At 40.9% G+C, this 22,292-nt stretch overlaps 1 protein-coding gene across 11 annotated transcripts in view; it reads right to left on the bottom strand.

Annotated features, from left to right (window-relative positions):
• Window positions 1–1,010: 1,010 nt before the first annotated feature.
• Window positions 1,011–22,292, bottom strand: part of KAT7 (lysine acetyltransferase 7) — a 39,376-nt gene continuing 18,094 nt past the window's right edge. For 8 of the 11 annotated variants that reach the window (XM_083147350.1, XM_083147356.1, XM_083147354.1 and 5 more), the window contains 13 exons: window positions 19,352–19,528; window positions 18,937–19,176; window positions 17,576–17,658; window positions 17,334–17,441; window positions 15,466–15,564; window positions 15,180–15,290; window positions 9,891–10,082; window positions 9,570–9,659; window positions 9,304–9,444; window positions 7,682–7,775; window positions 6,836–6,982; window positions 5,381–5,487; window positions 1,011–4,570 (listed from right to left, as the gene is read on the bottom strand). In XM_083147350.1, coding sequence (XP_083003476.1) covers window positions 4,469–4,570; window positions 5,381–5,487; window positions 6,836–6,982; window positions 7,682–7,775; window positions 9,304–9,444; window positions 9,570–9,659; window positions 9,891–10,082; window positions 15,180–15,290; window positions 15,466–15,564; window positions 17,334–17,441; window positions 17,576–17,658; window positions 18,937–19,176; window positions 19,352–19,528 — 1,691 coding nt within the window. In that variant the 3' untranslated portion in view covers window positions 1,011–4,468. The remainder of the gene's footprint in view (window positions 4,571–5,380; window positions 5,488–6,835; window positions 6,983–7,681; window positions 7,776–9,303; window positions 9,445–9,569; window positions 9,660–9,890; window positions 10,083–15,179; window positions 15,291–15,465; window positions 15,565–17,333; window positions 17,442–17,575; window positions 17,659–18,936; window positions 19,177–19,351; window positions 19,529–22,292) is intronic. The other 3 variants (XM_083147352.1, XM_083147360.1, XM_083147361.1) reach the window with 3 other exon arrangements.

The following is a 22,292-nucleotide window of genomic DNA, read 5'->3' as shown; positions in this document are numbered from 1 at the left end:
TCTTCACGTAAGTGCGGTACGCACCATTTACTATATTCAGTCACATTAAGTAAAGATACCTTTATAGGAGTATCTTGCTCCACTTTCTGGTGAGTAAGGTACGATCACTCTTCTAATCACACGGGGTGTTATATAAAACCTTTGGCCTATATACTAACCCGGACTCCCCATTCTTTCCATACATCACCTCACTGAGTGGAGAATAACTCCGGAGAAATAAAAGAAGGAATACGGAAAGAGGAGAAGAAATAAGAAAAATCTCAAGGATAAAGAAACTGCTACGTATCTGTACATCGCCCAACTTACCGTGAGTTGGGGTACGCCCATCTATGCAATTTCCTTATATGCTGTGATATTGACATTGTGATTAGAAGAACACTACTGATTCCTCCTTTCTTTACCTCCTTTTGAGGAAAAGACCGTTGAAAGTCGTGAAGATACTTGAAGATTTGTAATAATTTTTTGCGCCAGAGACTTGGAAATTCCCATTGCTTTTGTTTTGTGTGTATTGGTGGGTTATTGGGTGATAACCAGGGAAAAGTACAGACCTCCCGGCAGCAGTGCGCCAGTTCAGGTCATATCTTATACCTTTGTTTACAGTTACATGTAACGGTTGCCTAATATAAACATATGATCTAGGTATGCAATTAAAAAAAAACCAACAGGTCAAATAAATACATTTTAAAGTTATCATGTTAACTGCAAATACTATTTGACATGAACTTATACCACAGGTGAAAGACGATGTATCAGACTTACAATGCTTACCTGTTTAGATTGCCACTCATGTGACATTAAGGTAACAGAATTACGCTGTTACCCATTCTCCCAGGGCCCGTGTTGATAAATGCTATTCTAGGTTACAAAACTTTACCAGTACATTTTAAAAAAAAAAAACACCTATATTCTGTATTTCCTCCATTAAGAGCGTTATGTGCAGGTCTTCCATCGAAAGCAGCTTAGAGTGGTTAGAGTCGATAATTAGAAAACATGAAGGGATGAACGGAAACCAAGATGTAAACCATTTTATTATTAAGCATGACAAGTAGTTGATTGTGCATTTTAAAAACACCCCTGGAAGGTAAGTGCAAGGATATATACAACAGTTTCAAGGAAGGACATACAACATCACAATAAGCCCCTAACACATATACAATGGCAGCCAAACATCTTGGCCCACTGTTGATACAAACAGTGCCACAGAAAGTGGACTACAAAATAAACTTCTCTCACTGCAAATATGTCCTCCATGTTTGTACTTGATGTAGCTGATGGATAGTAATGCAATGTAATATCTTTCAAAAGCTTCTTTTATTTGGTGCCTCTTTCTAAGATTCCAAAATATTTACTTTTTTGTAAATGTATTTTCAAAAATATATACTTTCATGGGAACGGATGTTTGGCATGCATCAGTCTTTCCTGGCAAGATATGCCCAAATAGGTCTGCCCAGCATGAAGCATTGAACAGTAAGACACTGCAAATCCCCGTCCGCTTCTCAATGGGTCTACAACATACCAAGAAGGTATGGAAAGGGCAAGATACACCCGTCCCAAACTTTTAGAAGGGGTTATAAGACACTATACATATAATAAAAATGCTTCTATACAATATAGCATCTTAGGACATTCACAAAATATACACTATCACTTGTAAAAGCTTGTATCATTAACAAATGCAAAATATATCAAACCACATGCTTTCTAGCCAAGACCCTGGGATACTATAATCAGTCTGCCATTCGGCACAATATAAATATGCAGGATAAGCTTCTGAAAGGAAAACCGCTTGATTGTAACAACCTCCTGGTTTCTTTGTTGTCATCTCAATGTATGACCTCTGGGCAAGCACTTTGCTGATATTCTACAATAAGGCTTCCCTTGGTCACAAGGACCATACAGGTATGGTCATAGAGTCGACGCTATAAAGGTAGTCATACACTAGGTCACAAGGGCTTAGGTCAACACATGTAATAGGTCAACAGGGTTGGAAGCATTGTAACAATGGGAAGGTCTACAGTCAAAAGGTTGAAATGAGTTATTAATTTTTTTTTGTCCTGAGTTTCGACGTAAGTCGACATGAACACCGTATCAGTGTACCATGTGCACTCGCCGTGCCTCGAACATGGCGCCTCCCTCTGCTCAGCACACTATTATATTCTCCCTCCATGCTCTACTAGATGGTAGAGTATAAAATACCGCCTGTTGGCACAAGTTGGAGAAAAAAAAAAAAAGTGTGAAAAAAGCCATGCCGACCTTTTGACCTTAGCCAAGTCAACATATTTCATGTGTCGACCTAGTGACAGTTTCCCAGCCATACTATTTGAAACTAGCCAATGAAGAAGGCAACAGAGACTCATCTACTAAAGATACAATCTAAAGGACAGTAGAAGATTGTTGAAAGAGGTACAGGTAACGTTCTGGCAAATAAGCCCGTTATTTCTTAAAAGATGGCTAGAGCACTGACACCGATTTCAATAGAATACAGGTTTTAAAATACAGAAAAAAAAACCTGCAAATTGTACAAGCATGGAACACAAAAGCACTGAATATTGCTGAACAGTTGCATAAATGGGCCCTCCTACATCCTAGTATTTCACAATGTACAGAAAAGGCACATTGATCAGATGATCAAAGAAAAAAAAAATTAACGAGATCCAAGATGTACTGTAATAAATAAAAGTTAATAACGATTACCCTAGGTCATTTATTATATCCTGTTGTAAACTTTATAATACAATTTCAATATGAAATCAAACATAAAAAAAACCCTATGGAACTGAAGTATAGTAAACTTGTCATTTACTTATTAACCAAAAGTTGGATGCATTTATTAAAAGTTCATCTCGATGTTGGATGTCCAACAAAGGAACAGGGCGATTTGCAGGAGTACGATGTTCCAACAACAATATCAAATTCTCATTTTGCACTGCCGGATCATAGAAATTTGTCCATTCATATTTTTGTGAAAATGATATAGTCTATAAATGGAGCAGAATGAGGTCATTTCATTCTACGGAGTGCTGCAAAAGCACAGGATACATTTAAGGCCAAATTGCACCCTTAAGTGTTTCCAGTCTTACTTCAACCGCTCCACAATGAATTGACCCATCTCTACGCAGACTATACATTTTGTGAAATGCAAATGCACAAATCCAGTGCCAATTCACGCACATCTCCTGTATCATGGCAACCAATACTTTCCCACTACCTGATGGTAATCAAAAGATTTCAGAAGCACTATACTACTGCAAGCATTTACCATTATATTCCATACTGCTAAGGAGACTCTGATTAAGAGTATTCCGAGGTCTTACATCATTTTACCATATATGGCAGGAATTAATATACTTTATTTTAGCTAGTTGTAAGTAACTGGATTATGCAGGCCATACATTTGAATGGTGATTCCCTGTTCTGCCAACCAATCCAAGACCAAAACTGCCGATTGGTAGACATCAATTATTGGTGAACTGGCAAAAATACAGCGTGCTAAAAATCAATCCCACTCATTCTTTATTTGGAATCTATAAATTGAGGATTTACAACATGAATTTGCCAGATTCCCCAACCCAGGCATTGACAGAACAGGGAATTGCGCCAATAGCTGCCTGATGAATGGACTCCCTTACACTCAATATCCTGAGAACCTGTCCAATCTGTAACAAACTCCTGGAAAGGCCAAGGTACACACCTATGTACTGGTGTGGAGCGTGTCAGAGTTCCGTTTTTTAAATGTTAAATATCTCCAAATGGATACCCTGAAAATCCTGTTATTAATACATTTTACACATCACCTCCTATTATTTGGTTCAGAGCTATACCAGTGACACAACAATCCACATTCTACTTGATATTATGAAATGGCATCCCATTTGCCAGCTCACATTTTGTTTTGCAATGGATATATCAAATATATATTTCCAGCATTAACATGTTTTAATGCTTCAAAAAAATGCTTAAACAATCTGGGAAAATGTCACCTTTCACATTATCCGGCTCATTACCATTAATAGATGGAGCCCAACATACACATAAGAGGTGCAAATTATTAGCAGCCTGGCTCTCTGGTTTCCTTTTTATTAAAATTCTTCAGTCTTCAAAACATTTCCTGGCCAACAAAGGATCAGGACATGCACACGGTTAAAGTAGTCCTGAACATTGAGAGTGAGAGGGTGTTTGGTGTCAGCAGTGGGGTAAGAAAAAAAAAAAAACACTTGAAGTAAATCGTGGGTGTAACCTTGCATGTCATGTCACTCAGCTGTATCACATGGCTGTTCATAATCTGGAGATGTGGCTCTGTCTGAAAAGACATTGGATTACTCTCTATAGGCCATCCAAGGAGTGTATAGTCCAACATACAGCAAGGGTTGGTTGAGCACAAAACGGTTTTAATTTGCCAGTGCTGATGGGATATATGCGCATGGACTGATGGGAGACTGCAAAATTTGGTCTGACAAAAATAAAAGTTTCATGTTCCTTTAGGAGGGGTCCATTTTAGACAGCTTGGATCCATTGTCTTATTGCTGTTGCTTCTCTTTGCTTCTTTAGCTGCCCATTCGTCAATTAAATCCTGTAAATTAAATCAAACTAGTTTACTTTCAAATTCAAAATGTTACCACAAATATTTTATGTTTTGTACAAAATGAAAGATCCACACACAGAAACACAGGAAGTGTCACAGCATGAATTAGAGTAACAGATGAGCTTTGCCAGACATGACTGCATGCTTTTGTTTTTATTCACTAGTTACAACCTGTCAGGTATGCATTGTGGGATATGTGGCCGGTTAGGAAAATTCATCAATATTAACACTACTAGGCTGGAATTCAGATTTACATCTCGACCATCACTTTAGATGGGGTGAAATGAAAAGGTTTGTTCCCGGGCCAGGTGCACATTGTTTTACACACTAGTCGTGTCCAACAGCACTGTGCAAGAGTCTAAGGGGAGTATTCAACTGGTGCCATTTTTTTTTAACCTAGGACTTTGTCAAATTTCAGTTCGACCTTTTCAGTTAAAGTCAAAGTGTCAAATTTTTTTCCTAGGCGAAAAATCCAGTACAGTCAAAAACCATATGGATCGGCAAAAATAAGGGACTCAAAAAACGGACTAAAGCGCCAACAATTGAATACTCAGATCGAAAAACGTCTTGTTTGGGATGAGTTGAATACACCCTAAATCTGGTGAATACCCCCTAAATCTACAGGTGAGAAAAAAAATCAGCAAAACTATAGACTCAGAAAGGGGGTGAACAGAAATAGCATGGCACATGCCCCAAATCGGAAAAATAATTGCATTGCTGAGTAGTTTTATTTAACAGTGGTGCAATCAAGAGGCTGACTTAGCAGCGAAAAAACGATCACGTGCATACAGTACGTACCTGTCTCTTTAGTACAAGGTGCTTTCCCTTCCAGTATTTGAGCATCTGTAAGGCCTGCAGAGTGCTTACAATATCCACAGGATTTACTGCAGTTTCCTGGCTAATTTCTGCAATACAAAAGTTTCAAGTTCTCACTTAAAGCTAAAATTAAGAGAACGTTAACAGCACAGCAGAGAAGCGTAATTCAGGATGTCTTGCCAAAATAATGGTGATGGAACTGTAAAAGCGCCACTGGCTTTCATAGGCCCAAAAAATGCCCAGCCGACAATTTTAGGGTGTTGTGAATACATCGCAGAACCAGATTTACACATGGGCTGCACATAGGGCAGTACGGATGGTGTAATGGTTAGCATTACTGCCACACAGCACTGGGGTCATGGGATCGATTAACACCATGGCCCGAACTGTGCTGAGTTTTTATATTCTCCCCGTACTTGCATGGGTTTACTCCGGTTTCCTCCCACAATCCAAAAATATACTGGTAGGTTAATTGGCTCCTAATAAAATTAACCCTAGACTGTCTGTGTGTGCGTGTACATGTGGTAGGGAATATAGATTGTAAGCTCCACTGGGGCAGGGACTGATGTGAATGTTCAAATATCCTCTGTAAAGCGCTGCGGAATATGTGTGCGCTATATAAAAAAACTGTTAAATACATATTAAATATTAGAGTTATGGAAATCTCTGAATGAGGCCCAAATGGCAATAAAATGCTAAACTAGGCTTGTTTTGCATTATTGATATAATATTTTTTTAAATCCAGATTATATAGTTTGCAGAGTTTTATAATGGATGTTAGTCACAGTGGGTCTAATGCTGGGTACACACCAGAACGATTTGGCCTCAATTTCGATGCAATCTCGACCAATTGTATGTAAATAGGGCATGTTTTAGATCTGATTCTGATCCGATGCGCATCCCCGCTGGTCGTTTGGTGGTTTGAGACCTGCTGCAGTCAGGATCTGTAAAAGATCCATTCAACTGGATTCAGATCGTATGCTCCAACAGATCATACAATCGTCTCACGATCATGATCGTTCTAGTGTACATAGCATTAGTCTACCACACAAACACATGCTAGTGCCAATTGCATTCAAAGCCATCCTACCAGTATTTTTTTGAACATGAGGAGGAAAGCACAGGGGAAACACAACAATCTCCACTTAGATCATTATGAAGCAGCATGGCTAGTCAACATGCCATCTATGGAAAGGAATTAATGGCACCTGTACTAACTAGCACCATCTGGGAGAATGTCCAATAACATGAATAGGCCTAACAGTTATACATTACACAAATTAGAGGAGAAAATTAAATATATAGGCCTGCAGTCCCTTTAAGAGGTTAAAAACAAGTTCCCTATCAAACTGGATGCCCTTCCCCAAACTTCACTGACTCAAAGGTGAAAACGCAGACACCATTACATTTCTAAACAATTCTAAAGACAGTGCATACCTTTAATTGAAATCTCTTTGCCCTGAAAAGTGTGTAGATATCGTAGCAGAACCTCCTTCCAGTAACTGCGGTAGCTTATGAGGCCAAGGTCAGAGAGTGGACGCTCTGGGGAGCCAACTTTCTCCTCCACTTTTGAAAGTAAGTAACCTTGGGGAGGAACAATATTTAATGAGGTAAGAGATCTCTACAGTAATTACAATTATATGTCCAAACCTGGTCCTGTTCATAGACATCATTGCCCTCATTAAATCCTTGCAATGCCACATCAACTACAACTCCTCACATAAAAATAATTTTGCACCCCCAGAAAAAAAAAAGATATATAAATTTTTAATTAACAGCAGTCTTTTACCTCACTTTCTCTTCCTGCAGTAGAGGGATAGACTGAGATTGTAGCGATGACCAGGTGCCATTTCTTACACAAATGGCTGCAGAAGACCCTATTGAAACTGCACTACTTAGGTGCAAATTTCCTAAATCAGGTTTTAATCCTAAAAAACTATTTAGTGAAATGTCTGGTGGTTTAGTTTCTGATCAACATCCATCAATCTTACAAACGTAAATGGAAAAAGAAAAAGTACATTTATATAAACTTTTGAAAAAAGTTGTAAGTTGTGTGGAAGAAGCTACAATGCCACCTAGTAGATGAAGAGGAGATTTCAAATCATTTAGATATCCATAGAAGAAAAGGAAAAAAACTCAAAAGAAAAAAGGAAATAGATCAGGATTTATCATTGTTCGAAAAAGTAGTGACATTTGGAAAGAATTGGTGCCGAAAATTAAAAAGCAGCTTTAATAGAAAATGACAACACACTAAAATGAATATGTAGTAGACAGAGGACTTACTGAAATCTATCAGCATCTTCCCGTAACCTTGCCTCATGTACTGAGGCATTGTCAGGATACAGGATACATTGTAGTTCAGAAAAGAGTTTTTCTCCTGCAAAGAAAATCAAATTAAAAATAGTTTTCCATACATAGCAAATATAGGTTTATGGATATGACTGATTTCCACTCTTTAGGTCAAGAAGACATTGGAAAGGCATTAAGTGTACTTCTTCCCACCTCTGCAGTGTAAAAACCTTTTTATTAGCATAGCCAATTTACCAATTGGAGAGAAAGAACCTGGGACCTAGTGCCAGGTAGTTTGCATTCACACATGAAACAATCCCAGGTTGATGTGCATTAACTTGAATAAACCCAGGATTTAGATGAATATCCGAAATGGTATAAATCAGACATTTGTTGCAACAAAGCTTCATGCATTGAAAAAATATGTATAATTACAGATATGCAAGTTGTACACATATCTGCCCATATCTGTACACCTGGTTTGCGATCATCATCATTAGTAATCATTTGCACCTGCCATACACTAGATGCAAAATATATTCCTGAAAACAATCATATACAGTATAGGCTTCTACCCATAGTAGCTAAGCCTTCATTTGCATGAACACCCCTTTTAATAAACCTTGCCTACTGCTCCCATGCAAGCACTGTTACAATACAGTCTGCATGTTTCAGAAGACCTTTTAAATGCAACTGAAACACAGGCCTTTCTACATCCCTTGCAGGAGAGTGGAGATCCTGGTGTTTGCAGCGTGAAGAAAAGGAAGATATGCTCTGCAACTCCACATCAGCCCAAATAAAGTGCAGATTTGTATGGAATTGTAGCCCAGTATGTCACTCACATGAATACACTAATATGGAAACAATAATGCAAGTTTACAGAAAGATCAAAATAAACATGCTCATATTTGCACATGTTTTTGCAAGCATACATACAAATACACACACAAACAAATACACTATCTACACAGTAGAGAAAAAAAACACCTGGATACAGATACAAGCAATTATAATTAATTTGCATGAACGTAGTGTATCACGCATGTTGGTGAAGTCTTTTGTTAATTACTGAGGATCAGTAATGTTGCAGGTACCAAGAGAACCAGCTATGGTTTCACCCCGCCAGGAATGTCCAACAGATTCATTAGCAATGACAAACTATTCTAGTCACATTACAAGAGCTGCTATACCACATCACTAAAATCATATACTTCTGACATTCCTTGCTAGGCTTTTTCAGTGGCCCTGCCTGATTTAAAGATTCCTGGAGGCACCCCAGGGAGGTTTCTATGGAGCTGCGCAGACATGCGAATCATGGCTGTAACAGCAGATTTTGCCCCTAAAGAGGAGGAGGCTTTTTTAAGTCCCTACACTGACGTTGCCATGATTTGTGTCCAGGTCTGTTCCTCAGAATTGTTCCAAGGCTTACAACTTTCACCTGAGAACAGTAGTTTCCTGAAAGGGTAACAGAGTGTGAGGTGGGGTGTCAAGATGGAAACCCAGCATAGAACAGCTATCAAAATATATTTTCCTGCATATAAACCGCAGAAAGTTGTTGTGCTGCCCTCAATCTCTCACAGAAGGATTGAGAAGATATAAAGAATATGAATTTGTACCTTAGAGAAGTAACCTATAAGATGGCAGCCAGTATTGTCTGCCTCAGTCATGACGTAAAAAAGGAAAGGTTCAACATCATAGTAAAGTGTTTTGTGGTCCAGGAAAAGCTTTGCGAGAAGGCACAGGTTTTGGCAGTAAATCTGAAAACAGAAACATTACAAATCAATCCGCAATAATTAGCATTTCTCTACAACAGTGCTTGATTAACAGGGAATGTTTAATGGGAGTTTTGTACCAAATAAAATATTAAAGCTTTAACGCAAACCTTGTTTTTCTTCCCATCTACTTCAAAAACAGAGATGGACGCCTTACGGTAGATCTCGTCTCCTGGAGGGTGTTTCCAAACACATTTTGCCTAAAAAGAAAAACACCCTTATGTTACGACCCTTCAGCTATTTATATGTACGCCATTAACCTGGCTCAAGGAACATTTTTGCTAATTTCCAGTAAGGATGGCTTAGTACCAGCAAGAAGCCTCTTGATGGTCTATACTCAAACATATAGCAGGAAGATATGAAGTACTCTAGCAAGCCTTACTTTAGTGTGGCAAAAAGAACAAATGATACTATACGAGTGACTTGCTCACCATGTGCCTGCGCAGGATAGTTTGACTCTTCATGTACTTGAGGCAGAATTCACACATGTACAGCCGCCCTAAACGGGCATACTCTTCTGGGTATGGAGAGTGATACCATGTGTCCAGCTCATACCGTCCAAACACTATAGTCTTAATCATGTTACTTCCCTCTGTGATCTGGCCCTGCAATCGCAGCTTCTCCTACAAATATGAATGGAAAATTTTAGAATAAAGCAATGTTTTTATACAGGCAAAATTAAATGCAAGTACATGGCCAGTGTACAAATAATCATTTGTAATATACACTTACGTCTGCATAAAGGTATCTGGCTGTATAAAGAAATGGATTATCTGATGGTTGTAAAGTATGCTCTCTACAACAGGATTTTATTTTCCCCTGAGCCAACATGAATCGAGTCATGTACTATACTTTTGCACCTCGCTGTTGTTGCACTTAAATGGAAAAGTCTATTTTAAGGGGCACTGCAAAAAATTCTTAAAATAAAATTTGAGAAAGATAAAGGGGGTTTCAGCACACGTCCACGCAGCGCCATGGGCAGGGTATTGGTAAACATGGACTTAGGAACTATTCAAGGTTCCAGGTTCTTACCCACGGGGTCTTTGAGGGAAGTCACATCTGGAATTGGTAGGGTGGTGCATTGAACCAACCATTTAATGTGTGTGTCCACTGTGTGTCCACAGGAGGAGGTAATTTCCATGGCTTGCTATCCTTTGCTAAAGGATTGAAGAAAGTAACACGTTTGGCCACTAGAAAGTTTTTACTAGGGTGTTTCCATGCCTCCCAACAAGCTCAGTTAATTGAGCACTGCAGGTTAATTAACACTGCAGGGTCCTTCTTTTTGCATTTAAAAAAAGAGGAACCTCTGATGGTGGAGCATCCGCATCCTTTATCTGCAGCACTGAGCATATATACTTATCCACTCTAGCTTGTGTCATGTGATCCTCTAAGCCAGTGGAAGGGTCATAATCCTTGGCCTCAGACAATGTATCTTCAGCCGAGGACTTCGACTGGGATTCCTCTTTATGCGACGATAGATGGGTCGATGGCCCCAGAGTCTGTTGCAGGGAATCAGATATCCAAACTAGTCCCTATAATGACTGGGTTAGACGCTGAAGCTAAGCAGGTTCCAGCGAAGGCTGTGGGGCCTGAGCCACCTGCAGCGCCTGTTGTGCAGGAAGAGCAGAGGTGTGAGATGCAGCAAATGGAGAAGCAAGCTCTCTCATGGCTGAGGATAAAGGTGTAGCCTGGCTGAGAATAAAGATACAGCCCACTCCGGCTCAAGGACAGCTAGCTCTCCGACAGCTGACTCACTGGGAGCCACCCCAGCACAGCGTTCAGAGTCCTGTATGATCATGCACCAAACATGAGAGTTTTTCCTTGCATGTAGTTCAAGTATATGCATGCAAATCGGGAGCAGCCCCATACCTGCGGGAATTTGCTGAACCCTTGACAGGCAATGTCAAATATAGTAGGCTGTAATAATCTACACAGAGCAAGAGACACTGGTGTGAAATAAATGGCTCCTGAGGACAGGGGAGGATATAAGGGAGGAGGAGCCACAGGCTGCACTTCTCTAAAGAAGTTAACTCCTTGGTGCCTGGTTCCTTCCAGAACCCACCATACCCATAGTCCCAGCATACACCATCAGCTGAAACGAATAATAAAGTTCTGTCCGGTAATAAGAGAATCCCAATGTTGCTTCCCTGTCATGTAAGCAGGGGGGAATTATGTGCATGTTCTCATCAACGAATGTTTATTGTGGCATGTCCCAGGAAGTCGAGAGCAAAGTAATTAAACTTGACTGCATGGTATACAGTGTGGACACACCCTGTCGTGTGCACCGCACACACTGCACTATTTATTCATAAGCTTTTGTGTAAAACTTGAAGGAAGCGAAGCATAATTTTGAAGAAAAATTAAAAAAAGGCTATTAAAAAAAAAAAAAAAAACACAGGACTGGATCTAAAGTGTTATGCTGAATACACACAAGATTGTATGTCCAATCTTTCTGGTTGGAGCAAAAATCTGGTATTACTTGCAAGTATGAGCAAGTAATAATCAAGCATTTGCTCCAAAAGCCAGAAAATGGACAAAATTGGACACGCAGATAAATTGGCTCGTTTGTAAGTCCACTTTTCCAGTGTTTGGATAACTGTCTTTTGCTTCGATACATTACCACATTTTAATCCAACCAGAAAGATTGGACAGAATATTATAGTGTGTATTCAGAATTAAGGTGCCCATGCACTAGGAAGAATTATCTGCAGATCTGGCTGGTTGGAACAAAAACATGGTTATGGATGAGTGACAGTTTGTCAGTTTTCCAAGCAAATGGTCAACTGTCATTTACTCTCATCCATAACCAGGTTTTTGTTCCAACCAGACAGATCTGCAGATAAATCTGCATGTGTATGGCCACCTTAAGTAGGGTTCACATTCAGTTGATCTGCCACATAAAAAAATACAGTAGGTGCACTCGAGGAGAATCCTTACTGTGGTTCATAAGGGGACCCTATGCCTAATTTTGTGGTTGTGCTATCCAAAATGAAGGGATAGTAGGATCTAATAGACGTTGTCACAGTAGAAGAGAATATAAATAAAATGACCACTCTAAACAGAATAGCAGAAAAAACTGAATTCCTTATTTTTACATTATTAATTGTACTCAGTTCCCACACTTTTTTGAATCATCGCGCCCCTTTAGGATCAGACCAATGTACAGTACCCCTAGTAGAAAAGTTTCTTATTGAGAAATGAAGAAGAAAATATAAAATAAATGGTGTTTTGTCATATTTTGCTTTAATAAATCAAACCAAGGGTTCAGATTTAAAGTTGATCGCTGATCAGCACATTTGCAGATTGAGTGATAAGCAAATTACAGCTCATGTGTGCGCAGAGTGTCATGTGCGGTGATGAAAATTGCAAATGGAACATAAGCGCAATGTGGCCGCATGTTGACTGACCGGAAGCTGGCATTACAGTGTGGACACCTGCAGTTTTCAGGGAGTGTCAAAAATACCCAGGCATTTTAACCCCTTCCCGACATATGACGTACATTTACGTCATATGTCGGGTGCGGGGGAATCAAGCCAGCTCACGGAGTGAGCTGGCTTGACAGAGAGCAGGTAATGGCTGTATATTACAGCCAGGTCCCTGCTCTCACGGCCACGAGCGGCGAGTTCGCCGATCGTGGCCGTTTAACCCTTTAAGCACCGCGGGCAAAGCGACCGCAGTGCTTAAATAGCTGATCGGAGGGGGGGCGCCCCCCTCCGGCGCCGATCGGGGCCCCCCGCAGCGAGATCGGAGGGTGCCGATCGGTTGCCATGGTAGCCAGGGGTCTAATGTAGACCCCTGTGCTGGCCGTGTATGCATACCTATTACATCCTGCCTCAGGCAGGATGTAATAGGAAGTGCATAAAATCACTACGTTCAGCCATAGAGCTCTATGGCTGAACCTAGTACAGGCGATCGCGCCCCCTAGTGGTCAAGTACACTAGGGGGCCTTGTAGTAAAAGTAAAAAAAAAAAAAAAAAATAAAGTTTAAAAAAAAAAAAAAAAAAAAAAATATTAAACGTTCAAATCACCCCCCTTTCCCCATTTCACAAATAAAAATAAATAAAAAATAAAAAAAAAAAACATATTTGGTATCGCCGCGTTCCTAAAAGTCCGATCTATTAAAATATAACATTAGTTATCCCGCACGGTTAAAGGCGTAAACGGAAAATAATTCCAAACGCCAAAACTACGTTTTTTGGTCGCATCGCGTACCCAAAAAAAAAATAACTAAAAGAGAGTCGCCCATATCCCATAATTAAATTAATTAAAAAGTACACTTCAGCCCGCAAAAAATGAGCCCTCACCCAGGTCCGTAGGTGGAAAAATAAAAAAGTTATAAGCCGCAGAACATGGCGACGCAACGCAAATTAGAAAAACCGTAAAAGTTGCGATTTTTTTTTTTAGTGGTAAAACATAACGAAAACTATATAAGTTTGGTATCACCAGAATCGTAACGACCCATAGAATAAAGATAACCCATCATTTTAAACGAACTATGAACTCCAAAAAAACCGTAACCAGCGCAAAATTGTGGAATGGCGTTTTTTTTTTTTTTTTACCCCACATTGAATTATTTCCTGATTCCCCAGAATATTATACGGTATAGTAAATGGTACCATTACAAAGTACAACTTGTCCCGCAAAAAAAAAGCCCTCATGTGTCTATATAGCCGGAAAATTAAAAAAGTTACGCTTATTTGAACGCAAGGAAAAAAAAAAAAATAATTAGCATAAAAGGCAATGTCGGGAAGGGGTTAAGGGAGGGTCTGAGACATCAGCATCTGCCTCGAAAAATCTGTCTGTGTTGCAGATGACTGGAGGGTCAGAATTATGCTGTGTACACACGGAGCAATGTTGCTTGTGATTCGACTGAGATCGAATTGAACAACAAGCCACACTCATTAGATTTTGATTATATAGTATAGATCTGTACTATATAGTCTTGCCTGCACAGTTTACTTCACAGTTTGATTTTCTCTAAAAAGGGATCGCGCATCGGGATTGAATTGACATCGAATGCGGCTGAAAACGGTTCGAAGTCCATTGGATTTCGAATAGATGTTGACTATATAGTGACCATCGTACACAAAATCTCACGTGTGTACACAGCTTTACTCACATTCACACAGACTGGAAAAATAATTTGATGGTTCGTAAATTGTGTATGGATTTGCAAGTGGATAGCGATCTGCAATCATTTTGAAACTCATTCGCAGAATTACATGTGGTGGGTTCCTGTCTGTCTGGGCGACAGCTCTCTACTTGCAGTCATTTGCAAATCAGCAATAATGTCTGAATCAGGTCCAAGATTTGCTTCTGTTTGTTAACTTATTTTAGGATTGGCATCCACTGTCACAAGTTTGCCTAATCACTCTAATTACTTCAAATTGGTCCTGGGACCACCAACCTGAGGCATCCCTGCAAAGGACCTAAGGGCACCCCCCCAGTTTGGGAACCTCTGACGTACATACCACAGAGGGAGCAATTTTGTCCCTTATAAAACTCAATGATGTTGCTTGTGCTGAGTGAACTGAAAATGGCTGCCATTTCTTTACACTTGAACAAGATATACAAGCACCAATTATAATGAGCTAGCTTTAAAAACATAAGAATTTGAATATTATGTAGTTGTATAACCTGCTTACAGTCTGAACAATTTAAAACTTATCTCTATGGTCAATAAGGCAGCGCAGACATAAACACAATGTCATGCATCTTACCAAGTCATCTGAGGCTCTGGCCTGTGCCCTTCGGAAAAGATCCAAGTCGTACTCACTAGTTAGGTTCTCTAAGAGTGGCTCTCTTGTATTGCCATAGGTCTGCCGGTGTTCCTACAAATAGAAAATGTTACATGTATTCAATGCATCAAATTAGGGTCAGAAATGTGTAGGATTTTAAAGAACATTTCAACAAATTAAAGAGAATCACAGTTTAACTAAAGAACAAATTAATAGACCATTTCAAACAAATGTACCAAAATACCTTCCGTCTCGCTGTAGATCTTACCATATACTTCTCTTTCTGTTCTTTGGTTAAGCCAGAATTCCGTTTCTTTCTCAGTTCAGTGACTTTCTCTTTGTACCGCAACTGGCGCTCTGTTGGAGCCTGTAAAATACAAATAGTTTCCCTTTTGTCAGTTTGACTATATTCTTGCGTCAACCGAATAGGATTGATTCTCCATGAAAGTGGAGGAAGGTGGGCAGAATGATAAGAGTTTTTTTTTTTTTTTTTTGTGTTCAAGTCAGACAATAATTAAGGAATCTCTCCAACCGATTCTAATGAAGACACCAGCAAACAGGTCAACCAAGGGGCTATAAAACAGGTAAACCAACAACATTCCAGTGTCAACAACCAAATCCTGTTCTGTAAAATGGACCATCCTGTTCTATAAAATGGACCAAAAGGGCTTGGGTATCGAGAGAGGTCTAGCAATTGGGAGGAGGAGATACCACATCTGCATGGGCAGAAAAACATGATTGGACTACACAAGCTGTACAAAATGTGTACCTGATCATCTTGGTACCACGCCTCATCTGCTGGACACAATGTTTGCGCCATGGCATGGACCTAGTTGGCCAAAAAGTCTACATAGTCCTTGGAATGGACTTAACCCTGCATGGTGATAATGGGGCCAACAAAATACCATTATATGACTGCTCAAATCCTCACCGACCCTCCACCATGCTTCCCACTTGGCACCAAACAGTCTTGATCATACGTTTGCCTCAGTGTTTTCCAACCCTGGTCCCAAACGCAAGACAATTCATCCAACTTGATGACAGTCTTCCATTGCCCTGCCGTCCATGATTTGTGTGCGTTACACCACTCTCTTCACTTCTTGGCATTCGCCAGGTTTACCAGTGGTTTGGCAACTTAAGCTCATCCATGAATATCATACTTTTGAAGTTCCCTTCTCACTGTTCTTGCAGACATGTGGTGTGGAACATGGGAATTCAGCTCAGCAGTCACTTTTTTAGCAGTTTACTGCTTATTCATGGCCACACTCATTCTCAATGCCCTTCTGACTCTGGAACTCAGTTTACACTTTTGTCCATACTGGTGTCTTCCGGAAATGGTTTAAGCCATATGATGCAGTTCCTTGTGATATCCCAAATAAACTGGCTTCTGTGGTCAGACGCACCCACTAGGCGGGCACCAACAATTTGCCCTCTCTGAAAGTCCTGAGCTTACTACAGCCAGCACAGAACAATGTTGACAGAGACTTCCAACTGCCTCAATGGGTTTCCCCTTATATGAAAAACGAACTACTGTGGTGCCACGTCTGGTTTGACATAAAAAATCCATGCATGCTGTTGGCGAGCGGTTTCCATATTTTTGTCTGACAGCGTTAAGTGTATTAAGGTCGTCACTGGGATGTATAGAAGTACACAGGGGTGGGTGGGATTCCTCTCAAAATTATTTTATTTACATGGCACTCAGTGTGGATTACATGTACTTTAAACAACTAAATTGGGCCTATACAAGATAGGTACAAAAGCTACACCTTGCAACTGCATGTATCTATGCACTAAGAGTACAGTCGCCCATGCTACAATGAGTCTTACTCAACACAGAATGCAAAACACAGGGGAGCTATAAAATTTATAGAGAAAAAAGCATTTTTTACCTACACTAAAATCAATTCCAGAACATCCAGCCTCCAGTGCCCAGGGCATACACCCTATCTTTCTCTTGTGCTCCAATGCAACAACACAGTCTAATTTTGTTAAATCTATTCACTAACACAGACATACCAACAAAATCCAGTTAGAAAGTACGCAATGCACGGTAACCTTTTTCTTTAACTCCTTATCCATGTAGTTCCTGAAGCGGAACCGACCAGGAATAAATGCTGTTTAATGAGGACTACACACCTGGTGCCGTGTGGCATGCCTGTTGTTTTCATCCTGCCTGTGGGACAACAACCGGTCTTCCACCTGTTTGTCTCGACTCTGTGCTCTTACCTGAAATTCATCACAATTCTGTAAATGTAAGCAATCATGGATGGGTCAGGTCAGCCTTCTTCAGGAACATGCACACAGTATAAGATGACAAACCCCTTCACGTCGCACACAGTGCTGTGAGTAATGGGGTGGTGAACAAAACAAATTGTTACCTTGCACTCGTCTGCTGACAGGTTATGGTATAGTGGGCAACCAGAAATTGAAAAATGCCTCTCATGTTTCCCAGTGAGATGTCCTAAAATCATTGAAAGCAATAATAGACAATTTAAAAAGGAAAACATATTTTACTTCACTTGGACAGATTTTCACCATGCTCCCCTGATTAACAATGATATAACTATATTGAGCAGTCACCTCTAGGAGACTCATTGCATGTTAGAATCTACAATACAACTTACAAGTAAAACTGCTGGCAACATAAAATTTACTAGCAGCATTATCCCCAGAAAATGGTGGCATTAAGAATGGGATATGTTCATTGGGTTGACCTATACTCAGTCGACATACACTGGGTCAACACCATTAGGTCGACTGGCCATATGTCGACACCTATAAAAAGTCAATATGGACTATAGGTCGAAAGGGACTTTAGGTCAACATGCCAAAGGTTTACATGAAAAAAGGTCAACGTGGTTTTTGGAAGGATTTTTATTTTTTTAAAGGCAGTTTTTCATACCCTACCATCCACTAGGGTGCAGAGGGATAATAAAATAGAAGAATGGCGACCCAAGTGAGGGGACACGTTACACTTATACAGTGTCCATGTCGCATAAACCCCTTTGCTGGCCGCATTGTATACCGCCCATGGAGTGATCCGTGCTTAATTTCTAAGCGATCTAGTCTAGTCAGATCACTTACAAATATCCCTCATATCCCCCGTGCATATGCCCCTTAAAAGGTGGGTCAGGGCTGTTTTTATAGGGCGGTCTTGTAGTTGCAAGAAGACGCACAGTAGTTGTCATACCATGAAACACTAGAATTTTGCACCAGCTAGTAGGCATCAGGGGGCAGCGCTACTAAACATTTGATATAGTTCTGACGTGGCTGTACAGTGCATAGCAGTGGTGTTTTGCAATACATTACCAGCTTGCTTTATTTATGATATCCATTGTGCATAGACATGTTTGATAAACTGACTGTCCATTTTAAATAACTAATGCAAATTATAAATAGAATATGCTGTATATCAAGAGCTGCATGACTGAAATGAAAACTGAAAAAGTACATATCTCAAACACCAGATAATCAAAAAAGATACATCTAGAGGTGATCGTTTTTTACATCTATCAGAAGTATCAATATTCCAGACCTCAAGTGATACGCTGCTCACTAATGAGATGGCTACAGCCTTTGCTCACCTCAAAGTGAATAACATACCACAAATATTGCAATTGGTCTATGACCACATACCTTTGGGTCAACATTTCCACCCAACGACCCCACCATAAACTAAAGACAGTCAGTCAATCTTGTGGCCATACTGTTTCTTGCACCAATATAAAGACATCATTACCTAAAGAATTGCAGCCAGGTGTTGGACATTTCATATTGAAGTTGTAGCTCTCGTGGAAACGCCTGCGTTTAGGTCTGTGGGACAAGTCACTGCCAGAATCCTTCATTGACAAGTCCTTTGCGATGCTCTCATCATGAGACACGTTGGGACTTGAAATGTCTATGTCAGATTCTGATGACGGTGCATTTCCAGTAGGAGTGCGGGGTGGTGATTCATCATGATCCCCAGTATTTTTAGCATCTGCAGCAGATATAAGAGATAGTTTGGTATTGGTTATGAATTACACTTGAAAGATTAGCACACAAAGGAAAGTCTACTCTACTGGATCACAGCTAAACAGACAGCCAGCGTGCATCTACTATGACAAGAGAGAGAGCGCGTCCGGCGGTACATAAGCTCGGCTGCACCCCCGTACCTCTGTCACAAAAGTCCACCGCTTGCTCGGTTTCCGATCCCGATGAGCGGGTCTGTCGGAGTGGGTATTTTTTCGGAGTCACGGGGGTGGGCTGCTGCTGGCTGCGGGTCACCCTCCGAGTGGAGTAGACCGGCTCCTCTGCACCAAACGATTGCAGATTGCCAACCGGACTGGAATCTGGTTTAATACAAACCACAATTTCACTTGCCGACATGGTCATCCTTTTTCGTGACCTGCCCTCTAAGTGATTGCAGCTTTCTGATCATGGATACAGTACATGGCAGAAGCAAACTGTCATTACTTCACTAAATTCTGAACTAGTAAATGTCTATCCCAGGCATGGGCAACTTTTAGCCACCTGCTTATAAGCATCAAGAAAGCTGAAAATCTGCAAAATCAGGCTGAATGTTGCCTATACCTGGCCTAAACATTGCACATTACACCAACTCAGAAGATATCATAATTCTGCTGATTCTGGTAACATTGCCATAATCTAGCAAGGTTCTGCAATTTAATCCTCAGTGACTGCACACAGTAGAGGCTTTTGATCTCCAAAATGAAGGGTAACACCACTCAAGAAGATGTTGCTTAATTAAAACCACTGCACTAGGTACTGCAGTTGGAATAACTCCTATTACTTGTGCCTGAAAGTAGACAGTTGGGGACTCAGACACACCAACTTTTTTTAATGGTGGACTGTTGCCATTGTTTCCATGGTAAGAGAAGGTGCTATGGATAGCAAGTCAATGTGTGTCTCAAAAAGCAGCAAAATATTTTGGGTGGTATTTCATTGTTATAGTGATCATTTTTTTCCGCATATTGCCCTCATTATGGTCAGGTTTAGTCAAGCATTCGTGCATTTCAGCTCACGACCCCCGAGAATAGCGAGCTGAAATGCTGGTGAAAACAAAAAATGAATACCACCCTTTGAGTCCTCAACTGCATTTTCTGGGAGATGTAATTCAATTATCAAAATGTATGCCAGGAAGTTGTGCTACCTGGCATTATTTGTATAAAATTGTTGAAATTTTAGTTATTACCCTTCACTTTAATCACTACTTAAAATTTGTAATGAATATATACCTCAATTCTGCCATCATTGTGAGCAGCACTGAGCATCACAGAGATACATACTACATTCTAAGCCGAGTCCACACATTCTAATGCTCGCTATTCATCAGACTAACTTTCCCCCAACTAGTTGGTTGGATAGAATAAAAATATGGGACTAAATGGCAGCAAATATAATTTAGTAATTGGCTTAAAAAATTTGGAAATGGACAAAAATAGTTGTTCAGACAATGTACTGTGCCTGAACCTGTTCGATTTAAAAATTTGTCTGATTGTCATTTGCTGCCATACAGTACCAGATTTTCAGTCCAACCAACTAATTGGATGAAAGTTGGTCTAAGTATATGGCCGGCATAACACTTAAGTGAAAGTCAGTAGTTAAAAAGGAAATGTATAATAGTTAATAAAGCAATGTATTGCAACATGCAATGGAGACACTAAATACTGAATTTTAATCAGTTTAACAAAAGGGAAATTTGGCAGACGTTGCATTTTAACATCTAGACAAGCAAGGCAGTGATACTGTAGGGTACAGTTGAGCACATCAACCTGGAAGGACAAGCAACAAGACAGCCAGATTTTACATTATTTTACAATTTCCTAGCATAGAATGCTTGGATGGCAGAATACACATGATTAGCAATATGGACATTGCCTCCTGGAAAGCAACACTGGAATACTGGCCCCCAGCAGAGAAAATATTTACACTTGGTGCAATTGTTGACATACAGGACTTCTGCAATACTGTTTGCAACTTATTTTTCAAAATCTGACCTGGTGAGGTAAACTCTGTGAAGGGCTCGACAAAACCCTGGGTGCTAGGGTGCCACGCAACCAGACTCTGCTTCCTGGTGACCAGATTTGCCAGGAAGCAGATTGTGACGGGCAGAGTCAGTGGTGGCTTGCGTTAATGCTGGCAGAGCGGTGGACAACCCACCCAACTTTGGCTGTGTCAGATTAGGTCCGCTGTGCAGCAATTTAAAAACTCAAGGCTGCTCATGAGACGAATGGAGCACTTCGGCAGCCAATCAGGAGCAGGTGCAGTGGTAGCTCCTGATTGGCTTTTGGATCGAAAGCTTCTTCAAGTTTTGAAATAGCGCGCCACGGACCTGATCTGATACAGCACGGCCTTGTCCCCCCTGTCATCTCTGAAGACTTTTTAATTTAGGGCAGCAGCAGCTACCGTTCAGTCAGAAGCGAGGTACATAGAAGCCGCATGAACGATGCCGAGCTGTAGGTGACCTCCAGACTGGCCGCGAGGCGGGACCTGCCTGTATCCGGATTTCAATGCTGAGTGGATGCTGCTGAGCTGTGGGTGTCTGAATTTGCGGCGGGGTGGGCGCTGCTCACCTGCCTCTGTCCTGTCTGGGGCCGTGCAGATGCTGCTCAGCTGAGGCCAGGGAATAACATGCTCCTGCCACTACAGTGGGACAATACACTGCCGCTGAGACCAGGCCAGCTTCTTTTCAGTGAAGGTGAATAGCGATGCTGCTGGGTGAATGAGGGAGAGGGGAGGGGGTGTTAGGATGACGCTACTGGGTGAGAGTGGAAAGTTAGGATGCTACTGCTTGGTTAGGGGGGTACAGTTACGAGGCTGCTGCTGGGTTTGGGGGAGAGGGGGAGACACAGGAGGCTGCTGCTCGGTGAGGATGGTAACTGTACCCTACTCACCAAGCAAATGCTTCCTAACTGTACTCCTCTCACCAGCAGTTAGGAAGCTGCTGCTGGGTGGGTGGGGGGGCAGGGTACAGCTAGGAGTGTACTGCTGGGTGAAGGCTGTTAGGAGGCTGCTTCTTGGTTAAGGGGGGGGGGGGGGGGGTAGAGTGAGAGCCAGGCAACTTATGAGGGCTGGTGAGGGGTGCCCCCTGTA

This window comes from Crinia signifera, chromosome 6 (genome assembly GCF_055691185.1).
Source record: "Crinia signifera chromosome 6, ASM5569118v1, whole genome shotgun sequence".
NCBI lineage: Eukaryota > Metazoa > Chordata > Amphibia > Anura > Myobatrachidae > Crinia > Crinia signifera.
The sequence above is the reverse complement of the archived record's forward strand: the minus strand, read 5'-3'. Positions and strand labels throughout refer to the sequence as shown.